Raw genomic sequence first — 17,717 nt, forward strand, 5'->3', positions numbered from 1 at the left:
CTTGAATCGATATCTCAATGATGATCTCACGATTATCAAAATGACAAAACGGCTGAAGACTCTTCGTTTTTCAAAAAAATCATTAATGTCTGTAGTCGAATTGGGGCTCGAGATAGCATGTGACAACTCTCTTTGTCCAATGTATCAAGCCACATGTCAATCTACATATCAGACCACCTTGGACTTGGGAGTGAGGGGCAACTATTGGGATAATTCAATCTATTCCCCCGATTCATAGTCGGCTGATCCGATATCAACCGATTATGGACAACAAAATATCAAAACTACATCACAGAACAAGTTCTATCTCAATTACAATATCATCCGACTTTCAATCGACCTGATAGGCATAGACCACCGACTATCAATCGGTAGGCCGACCAACGGTCGGCTATTCTCAGACTTAACCGACTTCAGACCAATGACCATCAATATTTCAGAATTATCGATTGATGGTCATTCGGATTTCTACAATTACCGACATACAGTCGACATACTCAGACTGCCGACGTATAGTCGTTATATTGGAAACCACCAGTGCAGAAAATGCATAATGGCTACATACCATGATCAGTAATGCGTATAACCATCAATCCCACTATCACATAGTGCCGAAATAAGTAGAATCCATGTGTCTAACTGTTACAAACGATTACTAATAATTCGTCTATAAAAAGAGATAAATGAACAGCATTGATAAGATATTTTTGGACTGAAATTCTGTCTCTCTGAAAATTTTTATCAGTTATTCATCATTTTCTACTGATTTAAGCATCGGAGAATTCTCATCGGATATAAGTTCGATCAGTATAAATTTTTTTTATAAATATTTTTTTTTTAAATAATGAACGTAATAAAGGATTGATCGTAACGAATAAGAACATGAATTTTTGTGCATACGTTCCGACTATGGAAATATTTCATCCATAGGTCAGAGACGTGGCCATTCATCATGCAAGTTCTTTTTCGGTTGGCTATCATATGCTTTTCTTCGAACCATTATCTCTCTCGTTCTTGCGCATCGTAACGAGTAGCGCCACCAGATGCACGCAAGAAGAGAGAGAGGCGATGCGACAGGAATCGCTGGACATGTACATGAATAAGATGGGTCTCACCTAAACGAACCGGCTCCTTAACCGGAGGTCATCCCGGCTCAATATATAAGGGGGAAGCAGCATCGTTAACCGTAACGTCCTCACTCCGCTCTCTTCTTCTTCCATTTCTCCTCGGTCCCCGGATGGCGGAGCTCTCGGAGACGTACGCGTGCGCGCCCTCGACGGAGCGCGGCCGCGGGATCCTGATCTCCGGCGACCCAAAGACCAACTCCATCGTCTACACCAACGGACGGTCGGTGATCATCCGCCGCCTCGACGCCCCCCTGGAGGCGTCCATCTACGGTGAGCACGCCTACCAGGCCACTGTCGCCCGCTTCTCCCCTAACGGCGAGTGGGTCGCCTCCGCCGACGTCTCCGGCACCGTCCGGATCTGGGGCCGTCACGGCGACCGCGTCCTCAAGAACGAGTTCCGCGTCCTCTCAGGCCGCATCGACGACCTCCAGTGGTCCCCCGACGGCCTCCGGATCGTCGCCTCCGGGGACGGCAAGGGAAAGTCCTTCGTCCGCGCTTTCATGTGAGCTCCCCCTCCCTCTCCCATTTGAGATACGATCACTTTCTTGATTTATGCTTTCCGAGTGGACTTCTACGACTTGAGAGCTTCTTGACTTTTTTTTTTTCCTCATTCGATTTCTACATATTGGCCATTTTGTTGATTGTTAGGTCTAGGGTTTCTTTTGACCGCGATCCCTTTGCTCTATCTGATTGGTCGGAACTGAATTATGATGGATTTGAGAAGGTGGTGATAATTGGAGGGCAAGTCCTTGGTCCGCGCTTTAATGTGATCTCCCTTCTCCCTTTGATCGCTTCCTTGACTCATGATTTCTGATTTGATCTCTACCCTGATTAGATTCTTGATAATTCGGTCTAGCTCATTATTATTATTATTATTATTATTATTATTATTACTACTACCATTATTGTTGGTCCTGATATCCGTCTTATTCTTGGAACAGAGTTATGGTAGGTTTAAAAGAAAGTGGTAGTTTCAGTTGGGTAGTTTCAATTCAGAGTTTTTGCGCTGATGCTCATATGGAAGAACTTATTAATCTAAATTTCGCTATCCTTCAGATGATTTCCTGATTTCTTCTTCTCTAAATTAGAATAGAAAAAAATATTTTCTTCAGATTACTTGGAACTTTTTATTCTCCCAAATCATGATTACATCTTCAAATAAGTCAGCATCAGACATCAGGGGATTAAATGAGTGGCTGAAAAGAACTTTAGACATTCTAAATGTAGATCTGGGGGTACATCACGTTAAATTTTGAAATATTTCTCTAATATTTGATGAATAACTTCTAATACTTTGAAAGTGTTTAAAGTAAATCTTTGCAATGGATACTCTGCAGCTCCCTTTGGGCTGCCAATCAAAGCCATACTATTCAGTTTGACTCGCTGAGAATCTACCACGTACCTATTTCTAAGATAGTTAATCTTTCCTTGAGAGAAGGGAACTCTACTTCAGGAAGCTCTATGATCAATTATTTTAATAATGAGGAAAAATTAGGTTTATAATTCATAAATAATTAAGATGAAAATGAATTGTTTGTTGTTGTTTAATGACTATAATATACACAAGTTAGAGAAATAATAATTGAGTCTGTTTAAGGTTTCTAAAATAGCTATTCATGTTATGCAATTGTGTGTGCCTATGCTTTTTGTTTTATGGATAAAAGCTTCTGATGACCATAGCAGGATAATGTTGCTGCAATGGGTGTGGTGTAAATCCATTAATGATTTAGGCAGAAATAAGTGCATGAGACAACGATCAAAAATAAGCACTTGGGATGGTTGATCGTGTGTCGTGTTGGCCCGGGCAACTTTTTTGAGGGAAAATGAGGAAAGTGATGAGACATGACAAGGATAAGCAGTGGAGGAATTTAAAAAACTGGAAATGCACCTACCAATTGTAAAATTTGTATTTTGAGCAAGGCTTCGAGCACACTAAGGGCAGCCAATACCAAGCTCAAATTTGACTTGTGCTATAGAAGTTGAACCCACCTTGACATGATGCCAGGTTCTCTTAGATGAATGTACACCCAAGTGCGGTCTGGCTTGATGAGCCATAGGCTAAACCAACCTCTTGGTCATCCCTATCTATAAGTTTTGTATTTTTTAAAAAATCAACTAGCATGTGGATCATTCATATCTTATTATACTTGAATGTTACTTGAATTTCATATTTTAACTGGAAAACAAACTAGCTAACGTATGCTGTGATAACTTCTTTGATTAGAAAAACTATGTGATTCATTTGAGATATTCAATCTTCTAGGATGCTTGAATACATCTTTGAAATTTTGGCTTGGGTCCAAATACTTGCAACAATGCACTATATGTTGCCAATTTCATTCTACCCTTTTTTTTTTGGACTATTTAATTAGCTGTAAGACATTTTGCTTAACGGCTTACAATTTCATAATCAACTATATATTCAATCAAGGTTCATGTTAATGCTGAAATTGTCTTGTCCAAATTTCAATAACAATTCATTGAGTTCTTTTTTGAGGTTGAAAATTGGTTGTCACATTTCATAAGTTTTGTGATATCGCACCTTGACCAATAAGCAATAATGCTAATTGTGTAGAAATGGGATATGACATACTGGTTAATACCATAACCAAATCATCTTATATGGGCAGCCAATATTAATAAAGATGTTTTGTTGTGAGTTGGGGCTTGCCCCAATGGTCATACCTTTCTGTTTAGCAATTAGAGATTCTCGGTTTGGTTCTTGGGTGGTGCATCCCTAAAATTCTTGACTAATTATAGTGTGGGTGGGTCTCACTCCTCTTTTTCCAAAGAAAAAGAAAAAGTTTGTTTAAAAAATCTAGTCTCACTAAAACCCTTCGTTTGTTATTAACTTTTATTTGAGGAATGTGGAACCATCATGAATTGCCCTGTTCGAGGCGTACCAAGCATAATGGTGGTGGACTGGGATGGTTCTGGCAATCAAATTGAGAAACTAGAGAACGAGGGGGACAGGGAAAAGGAAAGAGAGGAAATGAGAGAGAGGGTCGTGAGAGGGAGGGTTGGGGGGGAGGGGCTGGTGGAGGGCTAGGGAGCCATGCGGAGGAGTGGAGGGGCTTAGTCTTTGGTCCTCTTGTTTTGTTTGAAATAGTTCCCAGATGGGGCCTCGTTTTATTTTCTAAAATTTTAAGTGGAGGGGCTCTGCCTTCTTTTCCCCTATTTCATCTAAATAGGGGTCTCGGAGGTGGAGCCCTTCCGCCCCTCTGTGCGGCTCCCCAGCCCTTTCTAGCCCTCTTTGCCATGTTGGGACGTGCTCTGCCAGCATCCACCGGCCTTCTCCCTCCCTCTCCCACTTTTCTCTCTCTCTTCTTTTCTCCTATTGTTGCTCGCCTCTGCCATCTTTGTTGTGTCGGGGGTCTAGCATGGAACAGCATGAAGGTGTACCAAATCATCTCTCAAGCAACTGGTTCGGGCCCGATACCAGCATAGCAATCCTTTTTTTTACCCATGTAGATACATTATGTTTAAAAGCTTTGATGGGCGCTTGTTTGGATGTGCACAAGTGGTTTAATTATCTGTTAGCTTAAACTGAGCTAGGTGCAAAATGTCATGCCTTTTGTGACTTCCTTTTTTTTGGATAAATGGAGATCCAGCGTTGTATTGACTGCCATCTAAAATTTAGGCCCTATTGGTTGGCTTTTATTCTTGGCCCTTGATTTCAATAGCCATTTGGCCCTTCATTTCAATGGCCATTTTCTTAACTCTTGCCCATGCATGTGTGTGCGTGCGTGCGTGCGTGTGTGTGTGTGTGTGTAAGCGGGTCTTAGAAAAAGGCATAACTTTGTATAAGAACAGGCCTAGCTGTGTGCAAGGGACTAAACAAAATATGCTAACAATGTAAGGACTAAGCATAAAATGGCAGTAAAAATGGATTGGGTGGTGACTTCACCCTTATCGGGTATTTGATGTTTTCCTTTGATGATAATGCTCAGATGGTTGGTTTGCTAGGTAAATACTTTTGATGTTTCTATTTATTTTTTCACTAATCTGCTTTTTCTTCTTTGTGCATCAATGTTTCTATCACAATGGAGAACAGACACTATTCATGAAGTCTAATCTTTGCTAGTCTTCCATATTTCATGTATTATTTCTAGTTGTGCTGAGTATACATATTGAGCACTAGCTGATTGCATAAGCTTGGGAACTTTTATGTTGTCTAGGTGGGATTCAGGCACCAATGTTGGGGAATTTGATGGACACTCGAGGAGGGTATTGAGTTGTGCATTTAAGCCAACCAGACCATTCCGCATTGTCACTTGTGGAGAAGATTTCCTGGTTAATTTCTATGAAGGGCCACCATTTAAATTCAAGCTCTCTCAAAGGTCTGTTACAAACCTTTATGATGATCATCAGATGCTTTATTTTTGTCCTTTGAAATGCAACTGGCTAAATCTTGTCATATATGTATGTATGTATATGCGCACGCGCTTGTATTATCTGAATACTAATGTGTATATAATCACAATATTGTAAATGGGGAATAAACATCTGGTCTCTTGCACGTGTGAAGCATATACATAAGGCACCTTACTGTGGATATACCATGCAGAGTCACCATATGAATATGTAATAGTATGTGATCTGCTTCACCTTGAATTCTCTTTATCAAATCACTCTTTACTCATATGTATGTATGTATATGCGCACGCGCTTGTATTATCTGAATACTAATGTGTATATTATCACAATATTGTAAATGGGGAATAAACATCTGGTCTCTTGCACGTGTGAAGCATATACATAAGGCACCTTACTGTGGATATACCATGCAGAGTCACCATATGAATATGTAATAGTATGTGATCTGCTTCACCTTGAATTCTCTTTATCAAATCACTCTTTACTCATACTACTGCTACTATCATCAACTTGCATTTTTATGCATGCAGTAGATTAACATAGCAAGGATTGGAATCTAAAGATAAAAGAACAGAAATAAACAACCATTACAAAATCAAGGCACATAAACATGTATAAGGAAGAAACATGTACAAAAGGAACACTCAGTGCAGACCTCAAAGTGAACCTTACCTTGTTCACATGTTCACCCCTGCATTAGCTTATTTAATCAAAGAAACATATGTACACAAATGCACATACATACATACATACATATTCTTCTATGTTGTGTTATCTCATATATACCTTTGTAAATATGTGTACATGTATATTCATACATATATAACATATATATAGACATACATTCACATAGATATGCATATGTCTATGTAAAAAGGATGAAATTTCCACTAGAAGGCTAAGAAAGAAAAAAAAAATATGATCATTAACACATCCTCAAGGTGAGCAGAGCGACCATAAGAGCACTACCAATGACTACTATTAGAAAAATAGGTGGCCCAATGCATGAGGCTCCCACCATTGGGGGTTCTAGGGAGGGTCAGATGTACATAGCCTCACCCCCAAGTGCGGAGATGTTGTTTCCATGTTTCAAATCTATGAAATCCAAGTCACAATGGAGCAACCTTTGTGCCAAGGCTCACCCTCTTGCCAATGACTACTGTCTGAGGGTTAAATTTTTTCGGAAGATCTTATCAAGATTTAGTGGAGTTACGTTGACGGTGTAGAATTACAAATTTTGTGACATTTTCATTTTCTTTGAATTGCAGGGAACACTCAAACTTTGTTAATTGTGTACGGTTTTCTCCTGATGGAACTAAGTTTATTAGTGTCAGCTCAGATAAGAAGGGTATAATATATGATGGAAAGACAGGAGAAAAGATTGGAGAGTTGTCCATGGAGGATGGCCACAAAGGAAGCATATATGCTGTTAGCTGGAGCACTGATAGTAAACAAGTAACTTTTTGTTCCTTTCAGCTATTATCTGACAATCTTGGTTTTTATTACGTTCAATATTATTTCTGAAAGTTAAATTTTCTATACAAACAGTTTACTTGGATGATCCGTTCTCTTGGTAAACTATGTTCATCACTTCTTTAGCATGCACTAATCAGGTGGATCTTCTATGAGTAAATTTTTGTGGGTGCCTTTTGTGGTGTTTCTTGTAACTAATATGCAAATTTTTTGGCATTGTAATCATTTCACAAACTTACTATTATGCTTGCATGTGTATGAAAGATACAAAGCAAATAAAAGAGTTTAACCTTAATTTTTTTCATGATAAAAATAAGTCTAATTCATTAATATTATCTAATTCATTAATACTATTTAGTCTATTTGATGGCATATATGATTTATTCCATGGTCTACTTGTTGGCTTCATATTTTAAATTTTGAAAGTAAAGTTAATTCCTTGAACAATTGGTCTAAAGATCTGGTAAACAAATACAGGTATGGGATTTGGCATGCACTTATCTCAGGTAAAGGTTAGTAGTGATAAAGTATATGCTTAATTAAAAATTATAATAAGAAAACAAAAAACTTATCAATCAATTTTAAAATTGTGATGCTAGATCATTAACTTCAATTTAATTGCAAAAACTTGTTGGAATTTTTTTGTTTTTGATGTATGACACTATTATCTATTGATGATGGATGTCATTATTAATTTAACCTGCAGTAGTAGAAGAAGGGCGTGTAGGTGCTTCATATAACATGTCAAACACTCGATACCATTGAAACAATATGATGATTGCAATTTGCACTATTTTTGGGCACTTTAGGAGTTAGGGCGTCTTGGGAGGTATTAATTACTCTATTAGGAATTGATGCCTTGATGGGGATCAAAGATTGCATCATATGGAGCATGTTCTGCTGACAGATGTGATACAAAGGCAAAGGCCTCCCTGTCATTGAATATCATCATTGTGGGCTCATTGATGGGAAGGAATACCATCAATTCGAAAATCTTTATTCCAGGACTATTGGTCTCATCTCTCATGATTGTTTCTCTTATTGATATTGAACCACTCAATGCAGAAGCATGTAAAGTGATTTTATAAGTAGGTATGCCTCTGGAGCAACCTGTTAGTGACCTGCTATGTGATGGTTTCCTAGAAGGAAACCTTAAAATGGAAGAGGTAGCATGCCAGTTGTATGGTTCATGCACCCATATCCAGCCAAGTAGGAGCTTTTTCCATTATACTCAGCCAGACAGAGTGGTAAAAAGGAAGTCCACAGTGTGAAACAGTCCTAGGATGCATGTGTGGAAAAACAGAGTATATTCTTTTCTATCTAGACTCCTCTTGCAACCATGATTGCAGGTTCAGATTCTCTGCAGACATCTTCGCACAACAAGAAATCAGAAGACCAATTTTCTTGTGGTGGTAAGGGGGTGGGGGTTGCAGAACTACAACAAGTCACACCTTTTTAGTGCTGCCTAGGATTTCTTTTTCTGTTTCTTTTCTGTGGATATCAACGAAGAGAGAAGGACCTGTAACTATTGAGGCTGCCGATGGCCTCTCACCATTTTAAAGTACATCGCTCATCATAAATAGCTTGTCTGGAAGAGAGGATGTGGGAGCAAAATTAGGTGGGGGGGTAAACATAAGTGCAACCACCTAGAAAATGTTAACACAAAGCAAGATTGAGTAATATAAAGTAAGAAAACATGCTTGTCTGGTGGTGGTTCTTCAGAAAACACAGAATACATGGATCTTGAACATATAGTCAAAGATGATCCTTGTATATGAAAGTAAGAAAATTAAAGTTGATAAATGAGTTAACTGCAAGCATGCCAGAGTATGTGCAAATATGCAAGCAAGACACTGGGCCAACTGTATCTAAGTGCAGATTCTGGTTATTAAGCTCTCATCATCTTAAATGATGGATAGGCCTTGCTACAGTCCTTGCTTTTTCTATGGTTTATTCTATTTTTTGCTAAAGGTATGAAAATAACGTGTCTTGGAAAGGTTATGAAGTTGTGAAGCTAGACTGAGTCTAAAGTTAGGAATGGGAGGTGATTTGTAAAAAGGAGTCTTGCTTGTTCTTGCAATTAGTTTCTTTATAAACTTTTATAAAAACGTTTTTTTTTTTTTTTTTTTTTTTTGCGTCTTGGTGATATACTAAAACTTCTTGGTGGAGTAACTGATCATACCATTTAAATGGAAGGTGATTAAGTGGCTAGTTTCTGCTCATGATGATTTGAGTTTTCTCAAAAGCAGCTCCTCTTTGTTATCTGTTTCTTCAATTCTTCAAGTTTATGAACTGAATATAACATAAGAATAGGAAAGTGTTCAAGAACAGAAGTAACAAATCTTGTTTTCATGGTTCCCTGAGCCCCTTGGATCCAGGATTTGATTGAAAAAATATGGGTTTGAATTTGATTTCTTTACTAATATCATGTTAGATAAAATTCTGCTTGGTAGAATCCTCATCTGTGGAAGAAAACAGTAGAAATTTAAATCTGTTTTTTCTTTGCTTGAATTAGGGATCCATTTGAAATTGTTTTGCATATATATTCTTTTTCATGCAAAAATCATTCACCTACGAGCTCAACTTTATGCAAGATTGTTTTCTATAGGAGTCTTCAAATAGGAATCTGTTTCATGTAGGAGTACAATTTAACATAGGATCCAAATAAAAGTTACTTTCTTTCTTCTTGCATTTCTTTCTAGGAGTTAAAATAACATGTATTTATGAAAATTATTAAAAAAAATTTAGTATTCTTGTGGGTTTAATGAGTAATATTGTCAAAGTGCTTTGTTTTAATTTTAGGCTCAATTATGAAGTCTTGGAGTTTCTAGGAGTTTTCTTTGATATGCTTTAAGGATCTTTCTCTATTGGACTTTATGGATCCTTTTTGTACTTTGATTCCTTCGTAAGTTCATATATCGAGTTAACATATGTTCTTTAGGTATGGATGATTTTAGTATTGAGTGTAGGACAAGGAATTCTGTTACTCCACAAAAGGAGAATCATATTTCATGTCGAGCCAGATTACATTCAGAGGTAGAATAACATTTCTGGTTTCTCCTCTTCCTTGTTAAGAAATCATTAGCAAAGATATTAAACATTCCTTGATGCAATTAATTTCTTTGATTAACCAATTCCCGGTATACTGATTCAGACCTAATGTAAGATTAGATTTGGCAGGTTTATCCTCTCTGTGGATTTAACTCAAAAAGGAAAACATTACTCGAGAGCAGTTATAACCTCTTATTTTTATTTTTATTTTTGCAATTTTTCATTCGCCTCTTTGCCTTATGAATCGTGTTAATTGGTTTGTGGCTTGGAGTAACTACCCCATGGTAGGGCCTGCTGTGCCGGAAATCAAAGTCAGCTTTCTGAAATTACTATTTTTTTTGGAGTGCAAAATCTCAGGAAGTTGAGAAGTGTTTACTTGTTCTTCATTAGTCTCAGATCTATTTCTCTGTAAAGAAAAGAAGCATCTGATTTTAGATTGTCTTGGTTCATAATGCATTTCTAAGTTACATGATGTTAAGAAGCTGGATACATTCTAATCATTGGTATTGTATTCAATTTTCCAATTGTCCAAGCTGGACATGAAACGAAACTGAAGAATTGGAAGCAAGTTGGATTGACAAACTTACATACTAGGTGTATGGCTTGAACTAAGTAGGTTATTATGGATTTTTACATCATAATAAACTTAAATTATGAGTATTAATGCCTCTGGTGACCTGATAGAGTGCTTCTAGTTCACCAAGGGTATGCATGCTTAGTTCCACTTTGGGCTCCAATCATGCTCAATCAGTGTATCCCTTCCTGAGCTCAAATGATTGACCATTTTCGGGGAAGCTTATTGTATCGGCATGCTCTGTAATTTCCAATGTTTTTCAATGCATTCTCTTGTTACAGAGTGCAGTATCTCAATCAGCTTTAGGTTTCTGACTTACAGTGAACAGTTCCTGGTCCCACACACTGCATTATGTCAAAACTCTCTCTCCTCCTATTCTTGTATCTGTTTCCAGTTTTCTTGAGCATGTCCGTTCTTATGATTTACTCTGTCTTTGGCATGCGTGGTACATAGTCTGCTAATTCATTTCCTTCTTAATATGATAATATTTGTCATAAGAAATTCCCTAACAGAACTGCATGTAGGTCCTGACAGTTTCTGCTGACAAAACTGCCAAAATATGGGAGATTATGGAGGATGGAAACGGGAAAGTGAAAAGAACATTGGCTTCTCCTGGCTCAGGTGGATTGGATGACATGCTTGTTGGTTGCCTGTGGCAGAATGACCATCTTGTCACAGTTTCTCTTGGTGGTATGATAAACATATATTCAGCAAGTCATCCAGATAAAACGCCAATTTCATTTTCTGGACATATGAAGAGCATCACTGCTTTAGCTTGTACTCTTCAAAGTGGTGAGAAAGTAATCTTGTCCAGCAGCTATGATGGTGTTATTATACGATGGATACAGAGCATTGGATATGGTGGTAGGTTGGTGAGAAAGGATAATACTCAAATTAAATGTTTTGCTGCAGTTGAAGAAGAGCTTGTTACAGCGGGTTTTGACAATAAGGTGAGCAATAACATGTGCACTTTCTTGTACATTCTCTGCTAATTTTGGGATGAGTATCTGCATTATAGATATCTGCTGGTAGACTTTGTTCACTTAATATCTGCATTTTTATAATTGGCATCTTATGAAACTTTGGTTTGAAAATTTCCGAGACAATTTTCAATACTCAATTCCTGCCTGTGTTGATAAAAACCCGAGAACAGGATTTATTTCAATTGTCAAGAAAGAAGCATGCCCTAACAAACAATTGCAGTGATGACCTTTCATTTTTCACATTCTATCCTAGTCAAAAGAGGACATGAATCTATTAAAGTATATGTGAAAAATGGATCTAGCACTGCTTTTCTGTCGAGAGAGGCGATGTTGCTACCATGTAGATAGCATATCATGTGACTCCGGGGTTCTCCCTCTCCGAACTCCTTTCTCCTTCTTCTTAAATCATAACATCACTACTACGAGTCAGCTAATGGAGCATTTACTTGCATTCTACACTGAATATCATCTTTTTTCCTTTTCTCCACTGATGTTTCTTTCTCAAAAACAGGTCTGGAGGATTCCTCTAAACGGAGACCAATGTGGCAATGCAGAACCAGTTGATGTCGGCTCTCAGCCGAAGGATTTAAACCTTGCAGTTCAGATCCCTGCACTTGCTTTGGTTTCTACTGATTCAGAAGTTATCATGCTGCGGGGTTTACAAGTAGTTTCAACCATTAAACTTGGGTATGGTGCAACAGCATCAACAATTTCCCCTAATGGAAGTGAGGCCATTGTTGGTGGTCAAGATGGAAAACTGCATATTTATAGCATCGATGGAGACAGTCTTAAGGAAGAAGCAGTTCTTGACAAACACCGAGGTAGTATTACTGTAATACGTTACTCTCCAGATGCTTCCATGTTTGCTTCAGCAGATGCTAACCGAGAAGCTGTGGTATGGGATTGTGTATCTCGAGAGGTAGTACTAGTACTCTCTTCTAAACATCATTGTTTGCTCCTTGTGTAGGACCTATGCAGGTTCTTGTTATTGACAGTTTGCATTCATCATAATTAGTTGTAATTGTTTCCTTCATTACGATTTCCATTTGTTGATTATCATGTGGCATTGCACTTACAATACCATGAAACCTCTCTTGGACATTGATTGGTTCCAAGGTTGTCAAAAGCAAAAGGTGCCCTTAAGTCAACAAAGCCTCCATATTGCCTGATACACTAGACACACAAAAGGCAGTTGCCTGAAGAAAGCCTGGCACTTATTTATGAAAAGCTCAATAATTGCATTAGGAATAAAAATAATTTGTCTGGAAACAATAAAAATATAATAAGATTAATTACTCTTGTTTCAACATCCTAAATCATAATGATATGGATGTTAGATGTCATGTTCATATCTTTCAAAACACTACATCAGGACATCACTTTCCATAACATGTTTTGAATCAAAATGTCCACAAAAATAAACCACTAGACATCTTAAATTAGCTTCAAAGTTGAAACATGATAGCAAAATACCACTTCTCAAAACATGTTTCATGTTTCTAAACAAACATAACACAAAAGAGTAAACTTCTGAACATCTTGGAGTAGCCCTTTATTTATGAAGGCTCCAACGGACTAAAATCTACATCAAGTTAAAGCTAACAAAGATCTAAAAGAATGAGTGAAATAGGATAGGAAGAATAGTGCTGGATATTGGTGAGGCGCCTGCCCTAATGTCTGTTGTTCTATCCCAGTCAGTCACCTAGCCCTAGGTGTCGCCTCAGTAAAATTGCCTCATCCGAGGCTTGTTGAGATACTTAGGGGTTTCAAAACTGTCACTCAAGAACCTAGGTGAGCGCCAAGAGTGCCTTTGACAATGCTATTTGGTTTCGCATGTGATCCATTGTGCATTTGTGATAATGTTCATTGTGATTGGTTGCACTATGTGCCCAATAATATCGTTATATCTTTTCTAGAACCTGCCAACTGATTGGTTCTTAAGATGAATAAATGAGACAACACTTGATATGTAACAGCCTGAGAATGTACATGACTTAGCTAGAAGATAAACATTGGACACATTAATATATGTTTTCAAAATCTTTTTTCTTAATTCCTAGCCACTTTCATGGTGCTAATGATTTTGACCAAAGCCTAGCTTAATGTCAGCATTTATTGAAACCTCAGCCCCAAGAACCTGTTATCCTGATGTTGACCTTTAGATACTAGACATGAAGTTGGCCCAGGTTATTTTTTTTTTCCCACCCTAATTTTTCACTAGCTTTGGCTATAGTCCCTATTCATTTTTGACTGTACTCTAAGCCTAGGCCAGTTCTGTGTTTTTTTCCTTTTTAGTAAATTAGGCCTTTAAACTACTAGCATAGGCCTACCTATTGGCACCCTAATGGCGAATGAAAAAATAGTGGACTTCAATTTTTATATTTTTCGAAATTTTTGTTTATGTAATTTTTAGAATTGGTCTTGGGGTCCTATTTTAGGTGAAATTGATGTAAAACAGTCATACAATGGGTATACCTTGCATTGGACGAGTCATGAAATCATTAGCATTTGATTTTTGGTTGTTTTTGGTGCCTTCCTGCATAGGGTTTTTTTGTGCTATTTCAAATTTTATATTTTAGAAAATATTTTGGGATTATTTACTTGCCTATCAAGAGACCTAGTTTGCTTGGAAAGCAAGTCATGTGAAGTCTATAAAAGGGCATGTTAGGGTTGGATGCAAGGTTTGCCGAGCCGTCTTGAATCGGACGGTGCGAGGTGTGCTGAATCGCATTGGTGGCTAATTGGTGCAGTTCAGACATTCAATTCAGGACGCTGGCAAAGATGGAGCAAGGGAGAAGGAAAGAGAGGAAGAGAGAGAGGAGGGGAAGGAAGGCCGACGGTGACTCACTGAGGCCACCGGAGGGCCTCCGATCCTCTGCGAGATACGAGAAGAGAGAGGGGAAGGGAGAGAAGAGGAAGGAGTAAAAGGCGGTGGGGAGGTTGTCTGAGAGCTGTCGGGCGGCCACTAGACAATCCAAAGTAGTCCTACAGCGGCTGTAGGTTTGAAACAGGGGTTTGCTCCTATTTCATTATATTTTTTAAAAAATACGATACACAGTGAAGTCCGTGGGTTTTGGGATGGCAAATCCATTACTGACTTCATTGTATATCATGTTTTTTAAAAAATATGACAAAACAGGGATGAACCCTTGTTTTGAACCCGTGGCCGCCATGGAGCTATTTCGGGCCGTCCGATGGCCATGACAGCCATCTGGCGGTCTTTCCACTCCCTCTTTTCTTCCTTGCCCTCTTTATATCTCATCTTGCATTTTCTCTCACGGAGAACTGCGGAGCCTGAGAAGCCTCGGCGACCCTTAGGGGGCCACTGTTCGCATCTTTGTTGGCCTCCCTTTCCTTCCCCCCTCTCTCTTCCTCTCTTCTCCCTCTTTTTCTCTCTCTTTTCCTCCCCAGTTCATTCCTTGTTTCTGTGTCAATTCGGACCCGGTACGGGGTATACCAACTTGTACCGCAGGCTGGTGGCATGGGATCTGGTTTCGAGTCGGCAATCTCTAGTTGGATGAAAAAGTATTATGCATGATTTATTTTGAATGAATAAAATGATTTATTTAGATTAGGCTTGGCCTTTTTTTATCTTTCTACCCCTATTCTCTTTTGCAAGATTTTAAATCCTATGGGATGGGCCATCTTAATTTTCTTGTGGAATAGGATGTGCCCCTATCTAGTCACATCCCAACACCTGGACAAGTGCTATACTAGGGCATACCGATTGGGCCACTAGGACGATGGTGGGATAGTCCTCTCCTGACACTTGGATGGGATGGTAACCTTTCTGGCATCTTAGGACAACCTACTGGGATTTGAAACCATGATATTCTTTATTTCTTCTTCTTCTCTCATTAATTTATTTCTTCCTTTCTACTATTCTCTCTTATTTCTCCTGCTATTCTTCTTCACTGGATTGTTGGCGCTGCAGTTTTATTTTTTGCAGGATATTAAATTTGATCTTTGTTGGAAATAACTTCAAACCATTTTAACGCCTTGTTGCACTACATCACACCCTTAGTCACTTTTAGTTCTTTTATTAGTGCTTATCATAAACAAGCCGACATTTTATATGCACTGCATTATCTAACAAGTCCAATGCACAAGTGTCAACTACCTTTCTCTAAAAAATAAATAAAGTGTAACAAAGAAAAAGCTTGAATATTGGGAAACAACATACAGGAAATGCATGTGCACACACAAATAATACAATTCATTTATAAAATAGAACACAAACTGAGAATAATGCAACCAAATGTGCAGGAAATTACAAGGAGGTGCATAGACATCTTCATCTGTTTCTTGCTTAATGTGTGCGATAGGTAGCGTGAAGGGCCATATATTACTAGAGCCACTCATGGTATTGTGCCATGTACTCCATACACTCCAGAGGGCAAACATGTTCTTCAAGTAAATGGCACCTAAGCTGTTATGTATCGTGCTGTTCCATGGTGTACACAAGCCAATACATAAAAATACAAAACTACTGAAAACATGATACCTCTTGCATCTCTTTTATTCTGACAACTTGTTAGCGTTAGAGACACATATTTTAGAGACGTGCTATGAAAATGAGTTCCAGTTATTGCTCCTCTTTATTCCGGCCATGTTGTTCCCTCGCTTTATCTATTTTCCACACTTTTTTTTTTTTCCTTTTCCTTCATCTGTTTCCTCCCATGCATGGTTCCCATCTCATGTGATTGCACGTGAAAAGATGGAACAGCCAAGAGCTCTGGTTGATGGCTGGATGTCTGTTCTCTTTATATATGGTAGAAGATGCACACATGCACCAACTAGTGCATCGTGTGCTTCAATCCTTGAGTTGTTTGCCTTTTGGTGCTCTTGTATGACATGCAACTGACATGTGAAGGTGGTATGATTTGGATGTCTAGAGTTCTTCTCAAACCTGGCAGCATCAGTTGTTTCTCGACAATCATCATCTTATAATTCACCCCACTAAGGGTATTGTATAATTTATTTTTTAGTTAGCACAAGGTGATTTTTTTAGATTCCTGCAAGCATGAAGCACATTTATTATCTGGAGTGAGTGAAAATTCATTCTTCATGAACCTTGCGAGATTTCTTTCTTTTAGACTAGAGGGCTTGATTTATATCATCTGTTTTATTTTAAAATCATCAAATTTAAGATGGCATGACACTGATACTATAATATAGTGTCTGAAGTTTTGCTGTTCTATGTGCAAACGTGGCGTATTGGTTAACATGGTAAGAGATTTTGACATACTGTAAACAGGTGAAGCTAAAGAACATGTTGTACCACACTGCCCGCATAAACTGCCTGGCATGGTCTCCCGATAGCCGTTTGATTGCTACTGGCTCACTAGACACTTGTGTGATCATATATGAAGTGGATAAGCCTGCATCAAGCCGAATAACAATCAAAGGAGCCCACCTTGGAGGAGTGTATGGATTAACTTTCAGTGATGAAAACAGTGTGGTGAGTGCAGGGGAGGATGCATGTGTCCGTGTGTGGAGACTGGTGCAGTAGTGAAACACTTTAGCATGACCTGGTGTGGCTTTATCAACGAGTAAGCAGTTTGCTTTGCAGTTTCTTGTCATCGGTTTTGCTTGTTACAATGTCTGATCACTTGTATTAATGAAGGGGTTAAATATGTCAGAGGGCTACATCTCATGGTAATGTTCATTGATGGTTAGATGGAGCTAGGGTTTCTCTCATGCCTGGATTACTGGTGTGCTAGCAGGGTTGCCATTTCTGAAAGACTAGCTTGTTCCATGTTTACATAAGGCCATTATTGCTCTATCAAAACCCATGGATTTTGACATCCAAGGCAGCGAGCTTGAGGTGCATCTTGACGAGATGTGATGGTTTGTAAAATCTGTTCGTGGTGTTGTTGCTGTTTTTTGTCTTTTGTTTTTTTTTTTTTTTAAATCTTTGATCACTATCGGCTGTCTTAACCATTGGTCTCTGTGTTTGTGTGTCTGTGTTAAAGTGCACGTGTCTCTGGAATTTGCCGTGAAATCTGTTCATCTTTGAAGGCCGGAAGAACCTTCAGTGTGGGAATTGCAGCAGCTGCTTTTCTGTGCTTTCTTGCCAAAACCAATGGCATGAAATAAAGCCATCTAGTTTTTTATAGAAACATGAGTTAA

At 38.5% G+C, this 17,717-nt stretch overlaps 1 protein-coding gene across 2 annotated transcripts; it reads left to right on the forward strand.

Moving 5' to 3' along the window:
* The first annotated feature begins 1,091 nt into the window (after positions 1–1,091).
* On the forward strand, positions 1,092–17,717 carry LOC105048452 (actin-interacting protein 1-2). Of its 2 annotated transcripts, none has more exons than XM_073260163.1 (7): positions 1,092–1,629; positions 5,306–5,467; positions 6,773–6,959; positions 11,127–11,552; positions 12,097–12,504; positions 16,843–17,137; positions 17,212–17,717. In XM_073260163.1, the coding sequence occupies exons 1-6, from the start codon at positions 1,238–1,240 to the stop codon at positions 17,095–17,097; spliced, it is 1,830 nt and encodes a 609-aa protein (XP_073116264.1). In that variant the 5' UTR covers positions 1,092–1,237; the 3' UTR covers positions 17,098–17,137; positions 17,212–17,717. The 2 variants fall into 2 exon arrangements, with proteins under 2 accessions (XP_073116264.1, XP_073116265.1); XM_073260164.1 differs by having other exon boundaries at positions 17,228–17,717.

This window comes from Elaeis guineensis, chromosome 7 (assembly GCF_000442705.2).
Source record: "Elaeis guineensis isolate ETL-2024a chromosome 7, EG11, whole genome shotgun sequence".
Taxonomy (NCBI): Eukaryota; Viridiplantae; Streptophyta; class Magnoliopsida; order Arecales; family Arecaceae; genus Elaeis; species Elaeis guineensis.

Coding starts and splice junctions, on each gene's coding strand:
- LOC105048452 (XM_073260163.1), top strand. CDS start 1,238: ATGGCGGAGCTCTCGGAGACGTACGCGTGCGCGCCCTCGACGGAGCGC. Junction 11,553..12,096: donor CAGCGGGTTTTGACAATAAG/GTGAGCAATAAC, acceptor TCTCAAAAACAG/GTCTGGAGGATTCCTCTAAA. Junction 12,505..16,842: donor GGGATTGTGTATCTCGAGAG/GTAGTACTAGTA, acceptor TACTGTAAACAG/GTGAAGCTAAAGAACATGTT.